The sequence below is a fragment of the Peromyscus maniculatus genome, chromosome X (genome assembly GCF_049852395.1).
Source record: "Peromyscus maniculatus bairdii isolate BWxNUB_F1_BW_parent chromosome X, HU_Pman_BW_mat_3.1, whole genome shotgun sequence".
NCBI lineage: Eukaryota > Metazoa > Chordata > Mammalia > Rodentia > Cricetidae > Peromyscus > Peromyscus maniculatus.
Genome location: NC_134875.1, coordinates 123,924,368 through 123,943,405, shown reverse-complemented (window position 1 = coordinate 123,943,405; position 19,038 = coordinate 123,924,368). Strand labels below are relative to the sequence as shown.

Genomic DNA, 19,038 nt, shown 5'->3' with positions numbered 1-19,038 from the left:
AAATAGTGTTGACTTAGTGAAACCCCCAAGAGGGTTTTTTGAGCTGATAGCCTGTGACCACAGTTGGAGGATCTGCCTGGTGTTTAAGATCACAGCTCTGCAACTAGGTCTGCACTGCTACAGCACATCCTAGCTGGGGACAAATGATTTGGCATTTCTGGCTCTTGGCTTCCCCCATTGTTAATCATGGGCCAACAAATACAGTACCTGCCACCTGAAGCATTTATTTAAATCCAACAAGTCACTTAAATTGGGCATACTGGCCGGGCGGTGGTGGCGCACGCCTTTAATCCCAGCACTAGGGAGGCAGAGGCAGGCGGATCTCTGTGAGTTCGAGGCCAGCCTGGGCTACCAAGTGAGTTCCAGGAAAAGGCGCAAAGCTACACAGGGAAACCCTGTCTCAGAAAAAAAAAAATTGGGCATACTGGCTATTGGTTATGCCTCCAACAAACACATGGTTTAGAGCTGACTTCAGATTTGTCTGGTGAGTAACTCTAGTTCAGGAAGCTGAGAGTTGAAGTGCATGCCTGTAATCTACACTTCCGAGGCTCAGGCAGTTGGATCAAGGCAAATCAAATGCTAGCCTGGGCTTCATAGAGTTGGGGGCAGTTCTGGGGAAAGACAGAAAGATCACACACACACACACACACACACACACACACACACACACACACACACACACACACACGAAGGCAAGCCTTCCAGCTGTGAGGCTCTCAAGAGGTGGTAAACTTTTTGTATTTTATTAAAAAAAAAAAAAATAGAGCGGGCAGTGGTGGCACAGGCCTTTGATCTCAGCATTCCGGAGGCAGGAGGATCTCTGTTTGAGGCCACCCTGGGAGCAAGTTCCAGGACAGCCAAGGATACACAGAGAAACTCTATCTCGAAAAAACAAAACCAAAAAACCATTTTACTTTATGTGTATGAATGTTTTCCCTATATGCATGTGTCTATACCTTTTGCATTCCTGCTGATCCCCTGGAACTGGTGTTTGGATGGTTGTGAGCCACTATGTGGATACTGGGAATTGAATCCCCATCTTTGCAAGAGCAACACAAGCCCTTAGCCACTGTGACATCTCTCCAGCCCCTACATTTGGTTTTGATGGATGAAAAGAGTAGTGCAATGAAAGGTAATTCTAGTTAGGCTAACAAAAATGCTGCTTTCACAGTAGGGGCCACAGTCCTCAACAGAGCAAGGGTCAGGAAGACTTGCCATAAGCACTCTTTATGAGACCCCAAACGCACATATTTGCTCATCTTGAAAACCTTTGGCCTCCACCTTCCATAAGACCTTTTGACCTAGTGTTAGAATTCCACAAGGCACTAGTGTCTTAGTTCCAAACTGGACGGTTAACCCCTGGTATTAGTTGCACAGATCACAACCCACCACTCAATTTCCGTCTAATTGTGACGTTTCCAAGATGGCAGTAGCCCCCTGGTTGTTGGGGGGCTCTGTTTCCGTTTCCGGGACAGAATCCGGAAGTGCCAGTTGAGGGTCCTCTTCCTAGCTTCAGTTGCGTCGGCAGTTGGAGGAGGACGGACGGTGATGGCGGCGGTCGCAGCGGACCCAGCTGCAGCTGCCATCCCGGCCTCCTCTGAGGAGAGACACAGACAGCGCGAGGCAATGCCAGGCCTGGACGAACAGTGGCGCCAAGTCGAGAATGGGCGAGAGCGTCCACTGCGAGCTGGCGAAAGCTGGTGAGGCTGGGCTTCAATGAAGCCTTGGCCAAGGGAACTGTGGGGGCGTTAATATCCGCGGGGTTCTTAGAAGCCAAATTCTGAGGAAGAAGCAGTGCGAGGCGGGGAAGGGGCTTGGTGGGCCAGCGGGAGATGGGGGGCGTGGAGGTGCTAGTGAATGAATCGCAACGTTTGGGGAAGAGGCGGGACCTGAGTGGGGCAGTCAGCCGCCTGAGGACAAAGTGGGGTTTGTTTGTGGCAGAGGTGGGGCGTGAGGGAAACGGCCTTGGAGGTAGAAGACTGCATCTTTTGGGGAGGGGGTGAGAGGGGACTGCGTCTGGGAACCTGGAGCCTGGAAAAGAGGCTGGCTCCGTACTTAACGCGGGGGCGTGGCGTGTGTTACGAAACGTTGCGTCGGTTGCGAGGAACGGCCTACGAGTACTTGGAGCGCCTGTGAACCAGACGAGCTTGGTGGCGTCAGCTGAAGAGCAACTCCATAGCCTATAGCTGTGGGCCGAGGGGCGGAGGGAGTGGTGGTAGGGGCGGGTGCCTGGCTCCTGGGAGCGAGGCTAAGGTCTGAGGTGGGGCAAACTGTGGAGGAGGGGCGGTGCCTAGGGCAGAAAATGGCGCCTGGGAAAGAGCAAAGATTGTGACGCGATAGTTTTTGTTTGTTTGTTTTTTAAATTTATTATAGCCCAGGCCTCCTTCCTAGGACAGGAGAAAGTGCAGATGATTACAAAGGAAGGTTCTTTGAGAATTTTTTCTATTTGATAATATTTTGTAATCAGTAGAAAATGGTTACTTAAAAAGAATCCATAGCTTTGACAAATTGTCTTTACTGATTTAAAAAAAATGCTAATCAGTGCCTCAAAATTTACTGCTTCCGGGTTCTTATTTCTCCGAGTTGCGTCTCATCTTTTAAATTGTGAAATTTGTAAGACCTACAAAGATTATAGTATAACGTTTTACATAAAGCGATGGACATCCTCCTGAAAGAAATGGTTTGTATGCTTCAAAAATGGCAAGGTCGTGAAAGACAGATGGTGAAGAACTGTTCCAGATTGAAGGAACTAATGCAGTTTAACAAGTCACAACTAAATGCAACATGTGATCCTCAGCTGGATCCTAGAACAAGGAAAAATAAATTATTTTTAAAAATCAGGGTTCTTTCTCATAATTTATTTCTCTTTCACTCTAAATTTCATTGGAAAATCGATGAAATTTGACTAAGGCCAGTAGATAAAATATTACTACTGATAATTTCTTGTTTGTGATAATTGTAATGTGTTTATGAAAGAATATCCCTTGTTTGGTGAAAAATACATATTGAAAATTTAGGTACAATGAACCATCGTATAAGCAACTTATCAAATGATTGAAAAACTAGCATATGTAAAAATGCACATGGAAGGGAATAGATTATGGAAATATTGGCCATAGAATGCAAAGTTAGACAAGAGGAACAAATTCAAGAGATCCATTGTACAAAATGGTGATAATAGTTAATAGTAATCTGTTCTATACTTGAAAATTGCTTAATAGATTTTACATGTTCTTACCCCAAAAAAGTGACATAATTGATATGTTAAGTAGCTTTGTTTTAGTGTTTGCAATGTATATATCAAAATATGCTGTATACCACAAATGAACACATTTTTGTCTATTTTAAGATAAATAAAAATAACCCAAAATTGATATGGGAAAAATAAGAATAGAGCAAATGGGTAAAGTGTGTTAGAGTTAGGGAATCTAAGGGCATACAGAGAAGTCTTTGTATTATTTTGCCCCCCCCCCTTTTTTTGAGACAGGGCCTCTATTATGTAGCCCTGGCTGTCAGGGAACTCACTATGTATACCAGGCTGGCCTTGAACTCAGAAATCTGGCTAAGATTATATGCATGTGCCACCATGCCTGGCTTCCCACCTCCCACCCCCATTTTCAGGGGGTTTATTAGGAAAAATTGCAGAGTTTTATGTGTGGATTCATCACCCATGTGAAGATTCAGAACATTACCTTAAAAAATCCTGTGCTCCTCTCAGATGGAAATTCCTCTCCCTGCTTCATGAGAAACTGTTATCCTAAATTTTGAATTAAAGGGCTCTTTTCACATGTTTCATTATCATGAAAAGCTTTTCCAACATTCATATTTACATACATAGTAAGAGAGAGAGAGAGAGAGAGACTGTGTTTATGAAATAGATTGTGAGCCCTTATATGACATAGTAAATGGTATCTGTATGATGTAATTTGAGACATTAATTAACCTTGATCTGTTGGTTATAGCTCTGTCTTCCAGGTTTCTCAAATGTTAAGATGCCATTCTTCCGTTAAGTAGTAATTTTAAAATATATATTTAAATATACGTATATATCATATCCATCTGTTCCCAAGGATATCCAACAGCTTCCTTTCTTGTGCAGTATAAATTGTAAAATCCTGAGTGACCTGCAAGGCTTTCTGAGGCTGGTACTCTTCTTTTTTTTTTCCCTCTAATCTCTCATTAGCAGCCCATCAGCTCCTCCCTCTTAGGGCCACCCATACTAGACTGTTGCTGTTCTTTACATTTTTGGGCCTTTTCCAGGTTTTCCCACTTTACAGAGTTCTAAATAACAGTGCCAGTGAAATGTGTATACATTATTGGGGAGATAAATTGCAATTCCAAAACTGGAGTATATAATGATGTTTTTCTGCCATTATATCATAGTTCTTCAGCAAAGAATAGCCTCAATCCATCCTGAAAATAAACAGTAAGTAGACTGTTTTTGTAGCTCATTTGGAGATGTCCAAAAAGTCCTCAAAGCTTTGGTTCCTTTCCATTGGTAGATAAGACATGAAATCCTGTCGTCTTTGCCAATAGTCTTTAAATTACCCTGCCAGTAGTGGATCTTCTTTGGGATGAGGAACATGTTTGGAACTAAGTAGAAGTGGTGGGTATACAATATTGTGAATGTACTAAATGTTAATGAATTGTTCATTTTAAAATGGGTTAATTTTATGTTAATTTCACTTCATTAAAAAAATTACCACACCAGTGTTGGTTGAATATTAAAGCCAATTTATTTCTCCTGTTGGAATAGTTATGAAGCATTTTTGCCAAGCTCCACTTTTTGATGCTTATCTAAATTAGGTAAGAGCAAAGTATCTCAAAGTTCTGTATGGGTTTGCTGCCATATTTGGGAAATATGTATTTATAAAGCATTTGAACTCAAGGACTAGCTCCAAGTTGTACATCTGTGTCAGTATTATCTGCACCTCCCACCCTTGGTTTAATAGTAAATTGTCTTTAATGATTAAACTTCTTAGATGCATTTGTTTGGGCGCTGGAGCACACCATGTGACTCAATGTGCTGGAGGAGGCTAGAGAACTAGTTGCAGGAGTCAGTTCCCTCCTTCCACTGTGTAGGTCCTGGGGGATCAGATTCAAGTCAGCCAGCTTGGTGGCAAGCACCTCCATCTTACCCGCCCTCCACCTTATTTTTTTGATACAGGGCTTCTGGTTGAACCTGGAGGTCTGTTTCAGCTAGACTAGCCAGCAAACCTCTTATATTCTGTCTCCACTCCCCTGCAAGTACTGAGATTAGCAAAATGCCAGACTTTTTGCTCAGTTTGTATGTAGATACTGAGGATCCAAACAGCAAACATTTTACCCAGCCCTAAAGGGCTTATGTTTTGAGACCACATTCAAAACTTTAAAAAGGTAACTTCCTTAGAAACTTAGTTCTTGTGACAATGATTTATCTACACATCAAGGATAGTTGAGAAGCCTTGGGCAGATTTCTACAGGGTACAGACAACTTCCTAACAGAATAAGCAACTGTGGAGTTCTTTGTTGTTTGTTTATTTTCTTTCCAGACAGAGTTTCTCTGTGTGCCCTGGCTGTCCTGAAACTCGCTCTGTAGACCAGACTGATCTTGAACTCAGAGATCTGCCTGCCTCTACCTCCTTAGTGCTGGGATCAAGGGTATGTGCCAGCTGGAGTTCCTAAGTAAAGGAAGAAGGATAGCTAGGTTTAGAGAGGTGCACAGTATATGAAGAGGACATTAAGAAAGGTTGAGGAAAGATATTTACATGGCTAATCTGTAATATGGCTAATCCTATATGATCAACTGTACTTAGGAAGATAAACTTTTTTTATTTTGAAGTCTCACACTGTAGCCCAGGCTGGCCTGATAGTTCTTTGCTAGCCTCCAAAGTTCATTTTTTTGATGTGTCATTTTCAAAAATATTTTAAATAGGAAGAACTTGGAATGCGGACACATACTTGTAGGCTCTTTAATCCCAGCACTAGGGAGGTAGAGATGGGGATCAGCAAGTCAAGGTCAATTTAGGCTACACTCGAAGTTGTTTAAAAAAAAAAGTTGGAAAAATGAAAGCTATTACAAAAATTTCAAATTGAAACTTCCCAGTGGTGTAGCACATGCTTTAATGCCAACACTCTGGAAGCAAAGACAGGCCAGGTCTACAAAGTGAGTTCCAGGTCATACAGTGAAGTCTGTCTCAAAAAAATTGAATGAGCCAGGCCGTGGTGGCGCACGCCTTAATCTCAGCACTCGGGAGGCAGAGGCAGGCGGATCTCTGTGAGTTCGAGGCCAGCCTGGTTTACAGAGCTAGTCCAGGACAGGCTCCAAAGCTACAGAGAAACCCTGTCTCAGAAAAAAAAAACTGAATGATTATATATATCTCCATCCTTTTATGGGAGAAAAGCAACTTTGTGTTATCTCCCAGAGATAATTTAGACATAAAAGAACATTTTTGCCAAGTTTGGAAAGACAGATAAGCAGTACTTAAGAGATATGGTCATGGTGGCTCATTTGTGTGATTTCAGCATTTGGGGGGGCGCTGAAGAAGGAAGATTGCTTCAAGTTTGAGGCCAGTCTGGGAAGAATATTTAGAAAACAAGATGGGCGTGGTAAAAACACGTTTGAAATTCTAGCACTTGGGAAGCTAGAGCAGGAGGGCCATGAGTTTGAGGCTATCCAGGGCAACATAATGAGTTCTAGTGTGAAACTCAGCTGGGCAGTGGTGGCGCATACCTTTAATCCCAGGACTCAGGAGGCAGAGGCAGGTGGATCTCTTTGAGTTCAAGGCCAGCCTGGTCTCCAAAGCCAGTTCCAGGAAAGGCGCAAAGCTACACAGAGAAACTCTATATCGAAAAACCAAAAAAAAAAAAAAAATGTAAAATAAAACTCAGTCTCAAAGAAAAACATTACAAGCAAGACAAGAAGTATAGTTAGTTTTATAAGAACATAGTGGTAAAGATTATTAGGTGCTTATGGTCATCCTCCTTACATAGTTCAAGGTCAACCTGGGCTACATAGGACCCTGTCTCAACAAAAGAGATGAATTAAGAGTATGCAGTCAGACATTGATGTCGCTTGCCTTTAATCCCAGCATTCTGGAGACAGAGACAGGCAAATCTCTGAGTGTTAGGCCAGCCTAGTCTATATAGTGAGTTCCAGGACAGCCAGGACTACATAATAAGACCTTGTCTCAAAACAAAAAATAGAATGTAGGGGCTTGTAGGGGCTAGAGAGATGGCTCAGTGGTTAAGAGCATTGGCTGCTCTTCCAGAGGACCCGGGTTCAATTCCCAGCACTTACATGACAGCTCACAACTGTCTGTAACTCTAGTTCCAGGGGACCTGACACCTCCACACCAATGTACATAAAATAAATTTAAATAAATTATTTAAAAAATGGAATGTAAAAAGGGGGCAGGAGAAATGTCTCAGCAATTAAGAGTACATACTGCTTTCAGAGGTCCTGAGATGGGTTCCCAACACTCATATAGGTGGTCTACAAACACCTCTAACTCTAGCTCCAGGGAATCTGATGTCCTCTTCTGACCTCCAAGAGCCCCTGAAATAATGTGCACATACTCAAACATGTACATAATTAAAAGTATGAAAAAGAAAGCACTAAAGCCAGGCAGTGGTGGTACATGCCTTGATCCCAGCACTGGGGAGGCAGAGCCAGGTAGATCTCTGTGAGTTTGAGGCCAGCCTGGTCTACAGAGGGAGATCCAGGACAGGCACCAAAAGTACACGAGAAACCCTGTCTCAGGAAAAAAAAAAACTAAACTAAAAATTGGTAATAATTTGGTGACAAAAGATGACTATAGTAATTTTATACAAAAGACCCAAATCTTAATTATCTTTTGGTGTGTTGACCACTGGATAATGGGCAGTAAAGAACTTACTAGTAAGTCTTTATGTGTACTTCAACTTATTTAAATAAATTTGATAGAGCAATGTTATATTTATCACCTGTAACTTTTTTTAAATTGTTGTGCAGGGTGATGGTGATAGGCTGATGATAGGAGTAATGAAAGAATTTACTAAGATGGAAAAAGGCACAAGCAGAGAGTTTATTATATAAGAGGTGGCTTTCATTGAAGCAGGAGTGTTCTGTGCAGGCAGTTAAGCAATGTTTCAATGATGCAGTGCCCTGGAACATTTGTAATTGGGGTTTATGGTAGAGTTAACTCTTTCTAACCAGGTAACAGTCATCAGTGGCCTTGCTTTGATCTCATCCTGCCCTGAGTGTTCTGAGGATATCTGTCCCAGAGTGGTGTCTACATTTATTTCCCATTTTTATGTGATTAAGTCTTACTCTAGCCTAGCCCACATTCAAAGCAATTTTCCTTCCTCCGAAGTGCTTAGCTGGCTAGGTCTCTCTCTCTCTCTCTCTCTCTCTCTCTCTCTCTCTCTCTCTCTCTCTCTCTCTCTCTCTCTCTGTGTGTGTGTGTGTGTGTGTGTGTGTGTGTGTGTGTGTGTGTGTGAGAGAGAGAGAGAGAGAGAGAGAGAGAGAATTCAATTTAAGACCTCTTGTATGCTAGGCAAGTAGTCTATGATTAAACTATATTCCCAATCCTAAACAAACTAAAGTTTTGCTACAGAGTGATTTTAACGTTAAATTTACATTTAAAATCTACTTTTTAAGAAGTTGAGAGGCGCCGGGCGGTGGTGGCGCACGCCTTTAATCCCAGCACTCGGGAGGCAGAGCCAGGCGGATCTCTGTGAGTTCGAGGCCAGCCTGGGCTACCAAGTGAGTTCCAGGAAAGGCGCAAAGCTACACAGAGAAACCCTGTCTCGAAAAACAAAAAACAAAAAACAAAAAAAACAAAAAAAAAAAAAAAAAAAAGAAGTTGAGAGGCTAGAAAGATGGTTCAGTGGTTAAAAGGGTGTACTGCTCTTGAAGAAGACCCAACTTCAATTCCCAACACTAATGTCAAGGCAGCTCACAATTGCCTTTGGCCTCTGTGAGCACTTACACTCATGTGCACATTTCCACCCACAGACACGTAGGGATACATATAATTAAAAATAAAATCTTGTTTTTAAAGTTGAGCCATGCCTCCCTTTGCATTGAAAATATTATTAACTAAATTTGCTCTACTTTATAAGAGGACCTCATAAACTGACTGTGGAGGCCAGTAAAGCTGGAAGGAGGAATGACGGTGTACATGTTGGTAGGTTGAATGATAGATTTGTGGCATGAGTTCCTAGGTAGGAATGTGTGTTTTCCTGGAACGAATGATATGGCATGGTCTGGTGAGTGGAGAGGGTAATGTAGAGTCAAAAAACAAAAACACACAGAAATTCAAAGCCAAGTGTGATATATGTTTGTAATCCTAGCATGGAAGCTAAAGCAACAAGTTCACTGCCAGCCATTACTGTATAGTGAAACCTTGTCTCAAAAGAGAAAATGGGGGTAGGAAATTTGGGAAGCTGAAGCAGAAAGATCTGGAGAGCTTGAGGCCAGCTTGGGCTACATATATAGTATATTTTAGGCCTGTCAGGGTGTTACAAGACTTCATTTAAAAAAACAGAGGGTAATGAATGAAAAAAATTGAGTAATCTGATGTCCAAATATGCATTTCACTGAATAAATTTTGCTTTTCACTTATATTTACATGTTGCTGAAATTTTTCTTCTTGAATTATAGTGGAGTGATAGTTAATTCTGCAAGTGATGAAAAGTTGTATAGCTAGCACATAAATAATCATATGACACCCTTGTTGTCTTTCTGGGTTCCAGGTTCCTTGTAGAGCGACACTGGTATAAACAGTGGGAGGTGTACGTGAAGGAAGGGAACCAGGATGCTAACACCTTTCCTGGCTGTATCAACAATGCTGGGCTCTTCGAAGGTACCAAGCTTCTGCCTCTCCCCATCAACCTTGTGTTGGAGTTCTGATCCTTTCTGTCCCCACAAGTGACCATACACACATTCTCTATGCTTAGTCATTGGTGGAGTAGCCAGAGTTCCTTGCTTAATCCATGTTTTGCTTCGTCCACACTCCCTTCCCCCTGCAGATCAGATAAACTGGCACCTCAGGGAGGGACTGCTAGAAGGAGATGATTATGTGCTGCTCCCAGCAACTGCTTGGAATTACCTGGTCAGCTGGTATGGCTTAGAAGATGGCCAGCCTCCTATTGAGCGCAAGGTATATGGGTGGGGCAGATGCTAGGGTTGTATGTTAGTTTTTATGTGAAGTTGGGGAGGAGGAAGACCATGTAGGCTCAGGGTAGGTCCAGAGTTGTGTGTACCTGTATTCCCCTGTCAGTTGGGTAAGTTTATGGGTGTTGGTACCCCTCTGCCTTCACAGGTCATAGAACTTCCTGGAGTCCGAAAGGTGGAATTATACCCAATAGAGCTGCTGCTTGTCCAGCACAGTGATATGGAAACAGCTCTTACCATTCAGTTCAGCCACACTGATTCTCTGGGTGAGTCTCAGGGCCTCTGGAACAAATTGCTGTTTCTAATCGTGAGTCACACGTCTCAGTGACTTGAGGATGTGTGGGGATCAAGTTACAGCATCCTGAGAAGGCAGCAGTCAAACTGGAAGACTAAAGTGGTGGTGGCCAAGTTGAACACAGACACTAGGTGTCTACTGGAGTCCAGAGAGGATGAGCTGTATTCCAGTTGCTTGAGTGGGGTGGAAAAGAGTGTTTATTTACTGGGAGGGTCTCAGGTTCTGAGTGTGTTAAGTCTGAAAATGATCTAAAGCTATCAAATGGATCAGTATTCTGGGGCCCCAGAATATATAGTCATGTTCCATGACCCTCCACAGACCTAGTCTTGCAAACAGCTCGGGAGCAGTTTCTGGTGGAGCCTCAGGAAGACACACGCCTCTGGATCAAGAACTCAGAGGGCTCTTTGGATCGATTGTGCAACACACAGATCACACTACTTGATGCCTCTCTTGAGACTGGGCAGGTAACAATGGGAAAGTTTTCTCTGTACAGGTAGCCTAGTGGACAGATTTCTGGCAGTAGTCAGACCAGGGAAGGGCAGGGTGCCCTTTAGGCCTTCCATTAATACTTCTCTTTTTCCTTTCTCTACCTCTAACCCAGTTGGTCATCATGGAGACCCGAAACAAAGATGGCACTTGGCCCAGCGCACAGCTGTGTGGCATGTGAGCCCTCGGGGTGTCATGCAGAGTTGGGGCACCCCACAGTAGGCAGATATAACCTACGAGTACAGAGCACCCACCTGTAGTAGGCCCTTTAGCTCATAGGGTTTCTCATCCAACCCCAGGAACAACGTGCCAGAAGAGGATGAAGAATTCCAGGGCCAGCCGGGCATCTGTGGCCTTACCAATCTGGGCAACACGTGCTTCATGAACTCGGCCCTACAGGTTGGGCCATGAGATCTATGTCTGGCACAGCTACAGGGGTTAGGTACTGGGGACAGAGCTAGGGGATGGTGGGTGTAATGCTGATTACAGTACAAGGGGTCAGGTTGAAAGCCAAGGCTCCATGAATCTGATCTGATGTGCCCACATTTTCTCTTGAAGTATCAACACCTTCTCCCTCTACTTGCTCCCCATTCTCCCTTCTTTCCTTTGGCACTACCATTTCCCTCCTCCAGAGATACTGACATCTTTCCCTGATACTTTTACTGCATTCACACTGCCAACCCTTCCCCTTCTCTCTCCCATTCCCCTCTCCTCCTTCCTTTTTCTGATCTCACTTGGGCCACCTCACCTCTCCTCTACCTCTTTCACTGGGCCCTACTACCACAGTGCCTCAGCAATGTGCCACAGCTTACGGAGTACTTTCTCAACAACCGCTACCTGGAGGAGCTCAACTTCCGGAACCCTCTGGGCATGAAGGGTGAGCTTGCTGAGGCCTATGCAGATCTGGTAAAGCAGACTTGGTCTGGCTACCACCGCTCCATTGTGCCGAATGTGTTCAAGGTGTGACTCAACCCCCTGGCCTCCCACCTTCCTTTCTCTTGTTTCTCCTAACTCCTGCTCACTCTACCATTTGATTGTCTCCTCAGAACAAGGTTGGCCATTTTGCATCCCAGTTTCTGGGCTACCAACAGCATGACTCACAGGAACTACTGTCATTCCTCCTGGATGGGTTACATGAGGACCTCAATCGAGTCAAAAAGAAAGAATATGTTGAGCTGTGCAATGGTGCTGGGCGACCAGATTTGGTAGGCTACTCATTAAAGCTACATGGCCATGGCCTTAGGAGTTCTCTGGTTTCCCTGATCTACCTAACACCTTACCATTTCCTCAGTTCTCCTACCTTGACCTTCACCCCAACCTTAGTCATAGCACCATGTCTGTTCCCATACCTACCTCAGAGTTAACCCTAATCAGGCTCCTGTCCTTCATAAATCCCAGATCTGACAGTAAACATTGGTTCCGGATAGACCTAGCTGTCACTCTTTCCCTAAAACCCCTATGAATCCACCCCCAACCTTTCCCTCTGCTTCTAACCCACCATGACACTTGTCAACAGGAAGTGGCTCAGGAAGCCTGGCAAAACCATAAACGACGAAATGATTCTGTGATTGTGGATACTTTCCATGGCCTCTTCAAGTCCACTCTGGTGTGCCCTGATTGTGGCAATGTCTCTGTGACCTTTGACCCCTTCTGCTACCTCAGTGTGCCACTGCCTGTCTGCTCCAGGAGGGTCTTAGAGGTTTTCTTTGTCCCGATGGATCCCCGCCGCAAGCCAGAACAGGTGAGGGTATGGGAACACAATGAGAATTTTCCTCAAGGTTTTTTGCATTAACCTACCATAAGCTCTTTTGATCTTCTGTGGATGTTATTTCTCCCTCAGCACCGGGTTGTGGTCCCCAAGAAAGGCAATATTTCAGATTTGTGTGTGGCTCTGTCCACACACACAAGTGTTGCACCAGACAAGGTAAGACTTTGCAGAGGGAAGCTGGGTAGATAGGATTTAAAGGAAGAAGGGCCTTGCACACTGACTGTTCCCATGCCCCTGTCCTGTTCCCAGATGATAGTAGCTGATGTCTTCAGTCACCGATTCTATAAGCTCTACCAGCTGGAGGATCCTCTGAGTGGCATCTTGGATCGTGATGATATCTTTGTGTGAGTGACAAGACTAAGGGGGGTTAAATAGAGGAAGCTCCCCCCACCTTTTGTTTTGACTTGCTGGGGATGGAACCCAGAAGTATGTTAGGCAAGTACTCTTAGTACTTGAGCTGTACTTACAGTCCAATATTTATACTCATAAATAAATCAATAAACAAATAAGTATATAGAGAGACAGAGACAGAGAGATTGTCTCCCTGTGTAGCCCTACCTGACCTGGAAAATGTAGCCCAGACTGTCCTCAGACTTAAAAGATCCACCCACCTCTGCCTCCCAGGTATGGGGATTAAAGGTATACACCGCTATGTCCAGCAATATGCTCCTTTTGAAATGTATCCATTTTGTGGGTACTGGAATTAGAATCCAAGCCCCCTGCATGCTAGGCAAGTGCCCTACCACTGAACTATGCCTTGCTTTCCACAAGAGTTTTTAAACTTTGGGCAACTAAAAACTAAACAGTGCTTTGTGAATAGAAATTTTCTTTGTAAACCAAAGTGTTTTCCACAGGAAAAGTGTTTTCATCCTTGTTTTTTATTAACCTCCTCAATATTTCCATGTTACTAAAGCTCTTTCTAAAACAGCATATAGACAAAGTACTATGAAAGTCATCTAGTAGTTCATAAAGTAACAAATATTTTACAGATTTTTAGGCCCCTTAAAATATTTTGGGAAAAGGATAGATTACTCTGATTAAGAGTACTGGCTACTCTTCCAGAGGACCCAGGTTCAATTTTCAGTACCCACATGGAAGCTCACGACCATCTGTAACTCCAGTCTCAGGGGCTCCAATGCCCTCTTTTGGCCTCTGCAGTCACAAGGTACACGTTTGATATACAGACATACATACAGGCAGAATACCCATACACATAAAATAAGAATGATAAAATATTTGGGGAAGGCAGGCAAGATGGCTCTGCGGGTAGAAACACTTGCACAAGCTTGACAACCTGAACCCGTGATGGAGGGGAGGGAACTGACTCCTGAAAAATGTAGTCATAATACCCATACTCAAAAACACACACTAATAATAAATGAAAAAAAGAAAACCCTACATTTTTTTGGACTGAGGTGAATGAATGGAGCAATTAGAGGGCAAAGTTAGGGAATCTTTCTTGTGATTCCTTAGTCAAAAATGAACTAATCATCCCCACCCTCACCATACACACACAGATATGAGGTGACCGGTCGTATTGAACCTGTTGAGGGTTCAAGAGATGATATTGTGGTTCCTGTTTACCTGCGAGAGCGCACCCCATCCCGAGACTACAACAACTCCTACTATGGTCTGATACTTTTTGGGCACCCTCTCCTGGTGTCTGTGCCCCGGGACCGGTTCTCCTGGGAGGGCCTATATAACATCCTGATGTACCGGCTTTCGTAAGTACCACTTTTCTAGGGTTGGGGGTCGTGGGTTTGAGTGAGGAGACCAAGGTCAACACTCAGACTTGGGTTCTGAGTTTGGCACATCCAAATGACAGTTCAAATTGAACATGGCAGAAGAACTTCAGGGCTTTTTCTTTTTCTAAACCTCTGGCTTCTCTTTGGTACTGGGAATACAGAGGTGAACAAGATAAAGTAAAGACAATTTGCCGCGGTGGTGGCACACGCCTTTAATCTCAGCACTTGGGAGGCAGAGGCAGGAGGATCTCTGTAAAGTAAAGACAATTTGCCGCGGTGGTGGCACACGCCTTTAATCTCAGCACTTGGGAGGCAGAGGCAGGAGGATCTCTGTGAGTTCAAGGCCAGCCTGGGCTACAGAGTGAGTTCCAGGAAAGATGCAAAGCTACACAGAGAAACCCTGTCTCAAAAAACCAAAGAGAGAGAGAGAGAGAGAAAGAGAGAGAGAGAGAGAGAGAGAGAGAGAGAGAGAGAGAGAGAGAGAGAGAATTTCATTTTGTGTGTAATTATCTCTACAGAGAGACTTGGATGTGTTTTATTTTCATATTTATTTATCTATCTATCTATTTATTTATTTATTTTATTATCAGCTTGATACAATACAAATTTTTAGCCTAATAGTGAAATGTTTCACTGAGGCTTGCCCAGTGATTGAGTAAAACCAAAACTTATTGTAAGCTATAGTCATCCTAGGGTCCCCCGCTACTATGTAGCCTCCTTGGATCTGTGGGTTGCAGTCTGATTGTTCTTTACTTTATATCTAGTATCCACTTATGAGTGAGTACATACCATGTTTGTCCTTCTGGGTTTGGGTTACCTCACTCAGGATGATTTTTTCTAGTTCCATCCATTTGCCTGCAAGCCTCATGATGTCATTGTTTTTCTCTGCTGAGTAGTACTCCATTGTGTATATGTACCACATTTTCTTAATCCATTCTTCAGTTGAAGGGCATCTAGGTTGTTTCCAGGTTCTGGCTATTATGAATAGTGCTGCTATGAACATAGTTGAGCATGTATCTTTGTGGTATGATTGAGCATTCCTTGGGTATATGCCCAAGAGTGGAATCGCTGAGTCTTGAGGTATATACATTCCCAATTTTCTGAGAAACCGCCATACTGATTTCCACAGTGGTTGTACAAGTTTACATTCCCACCAACAGTGGAGGAGTGTTCCCTTTGCTCTGCAGACTTGGATGTATTTTTACTAGTAGTTTATTCTTGTATCTAAAATCCAGAGTCCTTACCATCAAAGGCAAGCAAAGCTACATTATCTGGATTAATTTCTCCTACATTCTAATTCAAAAGTTCATCCTTGTCAGGCGGTGGTGGTGCACGCCTTTAATTCTAGCACTCAGGAGGCAGAGGCAGGCAGTTCTCTGTGAGATTGAGGCCAGGCTGGTCTCCAGAGCAAGTTCCAGCACAGTCAAGGCTATTATTACTCAGAGAAACCTTGTTTCAAAAAAACAAAAAAAAATGCCTCAAAATAAAAAATTTTCAGATAAGGGTTGGGAATGTAGCCCACTGTTGAAGCATTAGCTTAGCATTCTCACGACCTAGGAAGGGAAGAAAGAAACCTGTTTATGTGTAAGTTTACCACTGACTTCTTTATCATACCCAAGTAAAACCTTGGGATGCTTTACCATCCTTGTGCCCCTGCCTTGGGAGTCTTCTCTGCTCTGTTACAGACGCTACGTGACCAAACCCACCTCAGATGAGGATGATGGGGATGAGAAAGGTGAGGCCACAAGGCGGTGAGAAGGGAGAGAGGCCCAATAAGGATGAATGTATCTTACTTCGTAGGGGTAAAGGGCTGAGGAGCAGTAGGTTTGGGGGATATGTATGACCCATACGGGGTCCCTCAGGATATGTGTTGAAGCCCAGTTCCCTGGAGTACCCACATTTCCATCCCTGATGTCCTTCTCATCCTAGGTGATGAGGATGATGATGACAATGAAGACAGCAGCAGTGATGAAGAAAAAGAGGAAGTGCCTGGGCCTTCCACTAGCAGTAGTGTCCAAGAAGCAGAGCAGGAGCAGGCTGGGCCCAGCTCTGGGGTCACCAGGAGATGCCCATTCCTCTTAGACAACAGCCTTCACACATCTCAGTGGCCCCCAAGGCGACGACGAAAGCAACTGTTTACTCTGCAGACAGTGAATTCCAATGGAACCAGTGACCGGACCACCTCCCCTGAGGAAGTTCAAAGTATGTCATTTGCCTGGGGTTGCAGAGAGCAGGAGGAAGGGTCTCTTAGCAACAGGAACCTAACCCTCTCCTCTACACCCCTAGCTCAGCCATACATTGCCATGGATTGGGAGCCAGAGATGAAGAAGCGTTACTACGATGAAGTGGAGGCTGAGGTAAATAGAAATGGGACCGTAGGGATGGGAGACCTTTGCAGCTCATACCTCAACCCTTTATGCATCCTCCCCCTAACTTCAGCTAGGAGCAGAGCCAAGAGATTCAGGTCCAGGACCGGCCTGGTCTTGGCACCTGCACACTTCTGGGAGCGTCATGGCCTCAGGTTCTGACTCACTTGGTCTGTGATTCCACACTGCCCTATTTTTCTTGACCTTCCTCATGCCTGATCCTCTGGACACTAATTCCCCTCCCCAGGGCTATGTGAAGCATGACTGCGTGGGATACATGCTGAAGAAAAGTCCAGTGCAGCTGCAGGAGTGCATCAAACTCTTTACCACTGTGGAAACACTGGAGAAGGAGAACCCTTGGTGAGGGCCTGGCATGGTCAGGAGAGATTCCATGAGTGGTACTAGTTTAGAGCCTTTGTTTAACAGAAGTACCCACAAACAAGAGCAAATGAGAGTACCACGCATACTGAAAGTCAGAGCATCCTTTACAAAATGAAAGCAGGTGGTACATGCCTGCAGTCTCTTAGTGAAGCTGTCTGAGAGGGAGAGGGAAGGAATGAGAAGGAAGCTCTGTAGGCCAGATGGTGTGCATGAAGAACACACAAGGCAGGTGCTCAGAGTGTCTGTCCATTCCTGACTTGGGTTCTATCTGTAGGTACTGTTCCTCCTGCAAGCAGCACCAGCTGGCCACCAAGAAGCTGGACCTCTGGATGTTGCCTGAAGTTCTCATTATCCACCTGAAGCGTTTTTCATTTTCCAAATTTTCTCGGGAGAAGCTGGACACCCTGGTGCAGTTTCCTATCCGGTCAGGAGAAAAGGCTGTGTGTGGGAAATGGGAAGGTACAGGTGGAGCCTACCAGTATTTACTGTCTTCTCACCCACAGGGACCTGGATTTTTCTGAGTTTGTCATCAAACCAAAGAATGAGTCTGCTCCAGACCTGTACAAATATGATCTCATCGCAGTTTCCAACCATTATGGTGGCATGCGTGATGGACACTGTATGTGCCAGCCTTTGGGCAGGGAAATGCCCTGGGGGTAGGGGGTTAGACTAGGGGTCAGGATATACCCAATATGTGACTAGGTATATGGGCCAGAAACAAAATTTTCAAGGCAGGATGAGCATAAAAGTGGATGTGGATAACCCAGAGAGCCAGGGGGGTGGTAAGAATGGCTTTTTGTTTATTTCAGATACAACATTTGCCTGCAACAAGGACAGTGGCCAGTGGCACTACTTTGATGACAATAGTGTCTCACCTGTGAATGAGAATCAGATTGAGGTATAGCTTCTGTATCCCCACTTGCCCCCCTTTCCTATTATCCCCTTCTGACTTCCAAACTGACCCATGGCCTCTTCCTACAGTCCAAGGCAGCCTATGTCTTGTTCTACCAACGCCAAGATGTGGGTCGACGCCAGTCCCAGACTGCTTCATCTGACACCCCGGCTTCTCCTGCCTCTGATTCTACACCCAACCCTGAAATCATGGATGTTAACTAGGGGCGCTGGAACTACCACAGAGAAGGAAACCCCTTTCACCACTCCCTCATGTCTCCCCCAACCCTTACCTGTGTTCATTGCCCCCCAGGCATTGCAGGCTTAGTCTGTGGCTACTGTTTTCTTGTACCGCTGTATTACTCTCTCAGAAAGAAGAGGCCCTGTGCCCTGCCTGTGTGTGCCCCTGCCTGTGTGTGCCCGTACAGCAGTGACTTCCCCTCTTAGTCTTATTTATGCTGCTCCTTCCCATCTTTTCCTTACCCCAAAGTGTTCTTAGTAGCTGATAAGGGGTTCACATGAACACAGAGTGTATTTTCTTATTGACACCATATTCCTTCTGCTGTGTTAAATATACATAAAAGCTCCAGTCTGTCCCATGCTTAGCAGTGTTGTTGTTTTTTTCTCTATATGTACTTACTGTTTTCTTCCCTACGTACATAGGTCTTTGTTTTGCGTACTTATTGAAGATCAGGTGTGGTATGTGGTTGATGTTGTTCTGAGTGGGTTTGTTGTTTTTGAGACAGGGTCTGTCCATGTAGCTTTGGCTGTCCTGGAACTCCCTGGGTAGACCAGGCTGGCCTTCTTTCTACTCAGAGATTGACCTGCCTCTGCCTCCTGAGTACTGGGATTAAAGGCGTGGCTACAACACCTGGCAGTTTTGACTGGTTATCAATCGCCTGTGCCATAGGTGCTGCCTTTCAAAAGCTTTTAAAATACTTGCTGTATTGACCAGGCTGGCCTTGAAC

At 44.5% G+C, this 19,038-nt stretch overlaps 1 protein-coding gene across 1 annotated transcript; it reads left to right on the top strand.

Annotated features, from left to right (window-relative positions):
- The first annotated feature begins 1,473 nt into the window (after window positions 1-1,473).
- Window positions 1,474-18,675, top strand: Usp11 (ubiquitin specific peptidase 11). The gene is made up of 21 exons (XM_006991416.4): window positions 1,474-1,700; window positions 9,718-9,827; window positions 9,994-10,124; window positions 10,287-10,404; window positions 10,752-10,897; window positions 11,035-11,096; window positions 11,219-11,318; window positions 11,706-11,879; window positions 11,966-12,124; window positions 12,436-12,660; window positions 12,760-12,843; window positions 12,937-13,031; window positions 14,205-14,411; window positions 16,118-16,167; window positions 16,362-16,634; window positions 16,719-16,789; window positions 17,046-17,158; window positions 17,454-17,603; window positions 17,683-17,798; window positions 17,989-18,077; window positions 18,161-18,675. Exons 1-21 carry the CDS (start codon window positions 1,549-1,551, stop codon window positions 18,293-18,295), a joined length of 2,760 nt encoding a protein of 919 aa, XP_006991478.1. The 5' UTR covers window positions 1,474-1,548; the 3' UTR covers window positions 18,296-18,675.
- The last annotated feature ends 363 nt before the right edge of the window (window positions 18,676-19,038 follow it).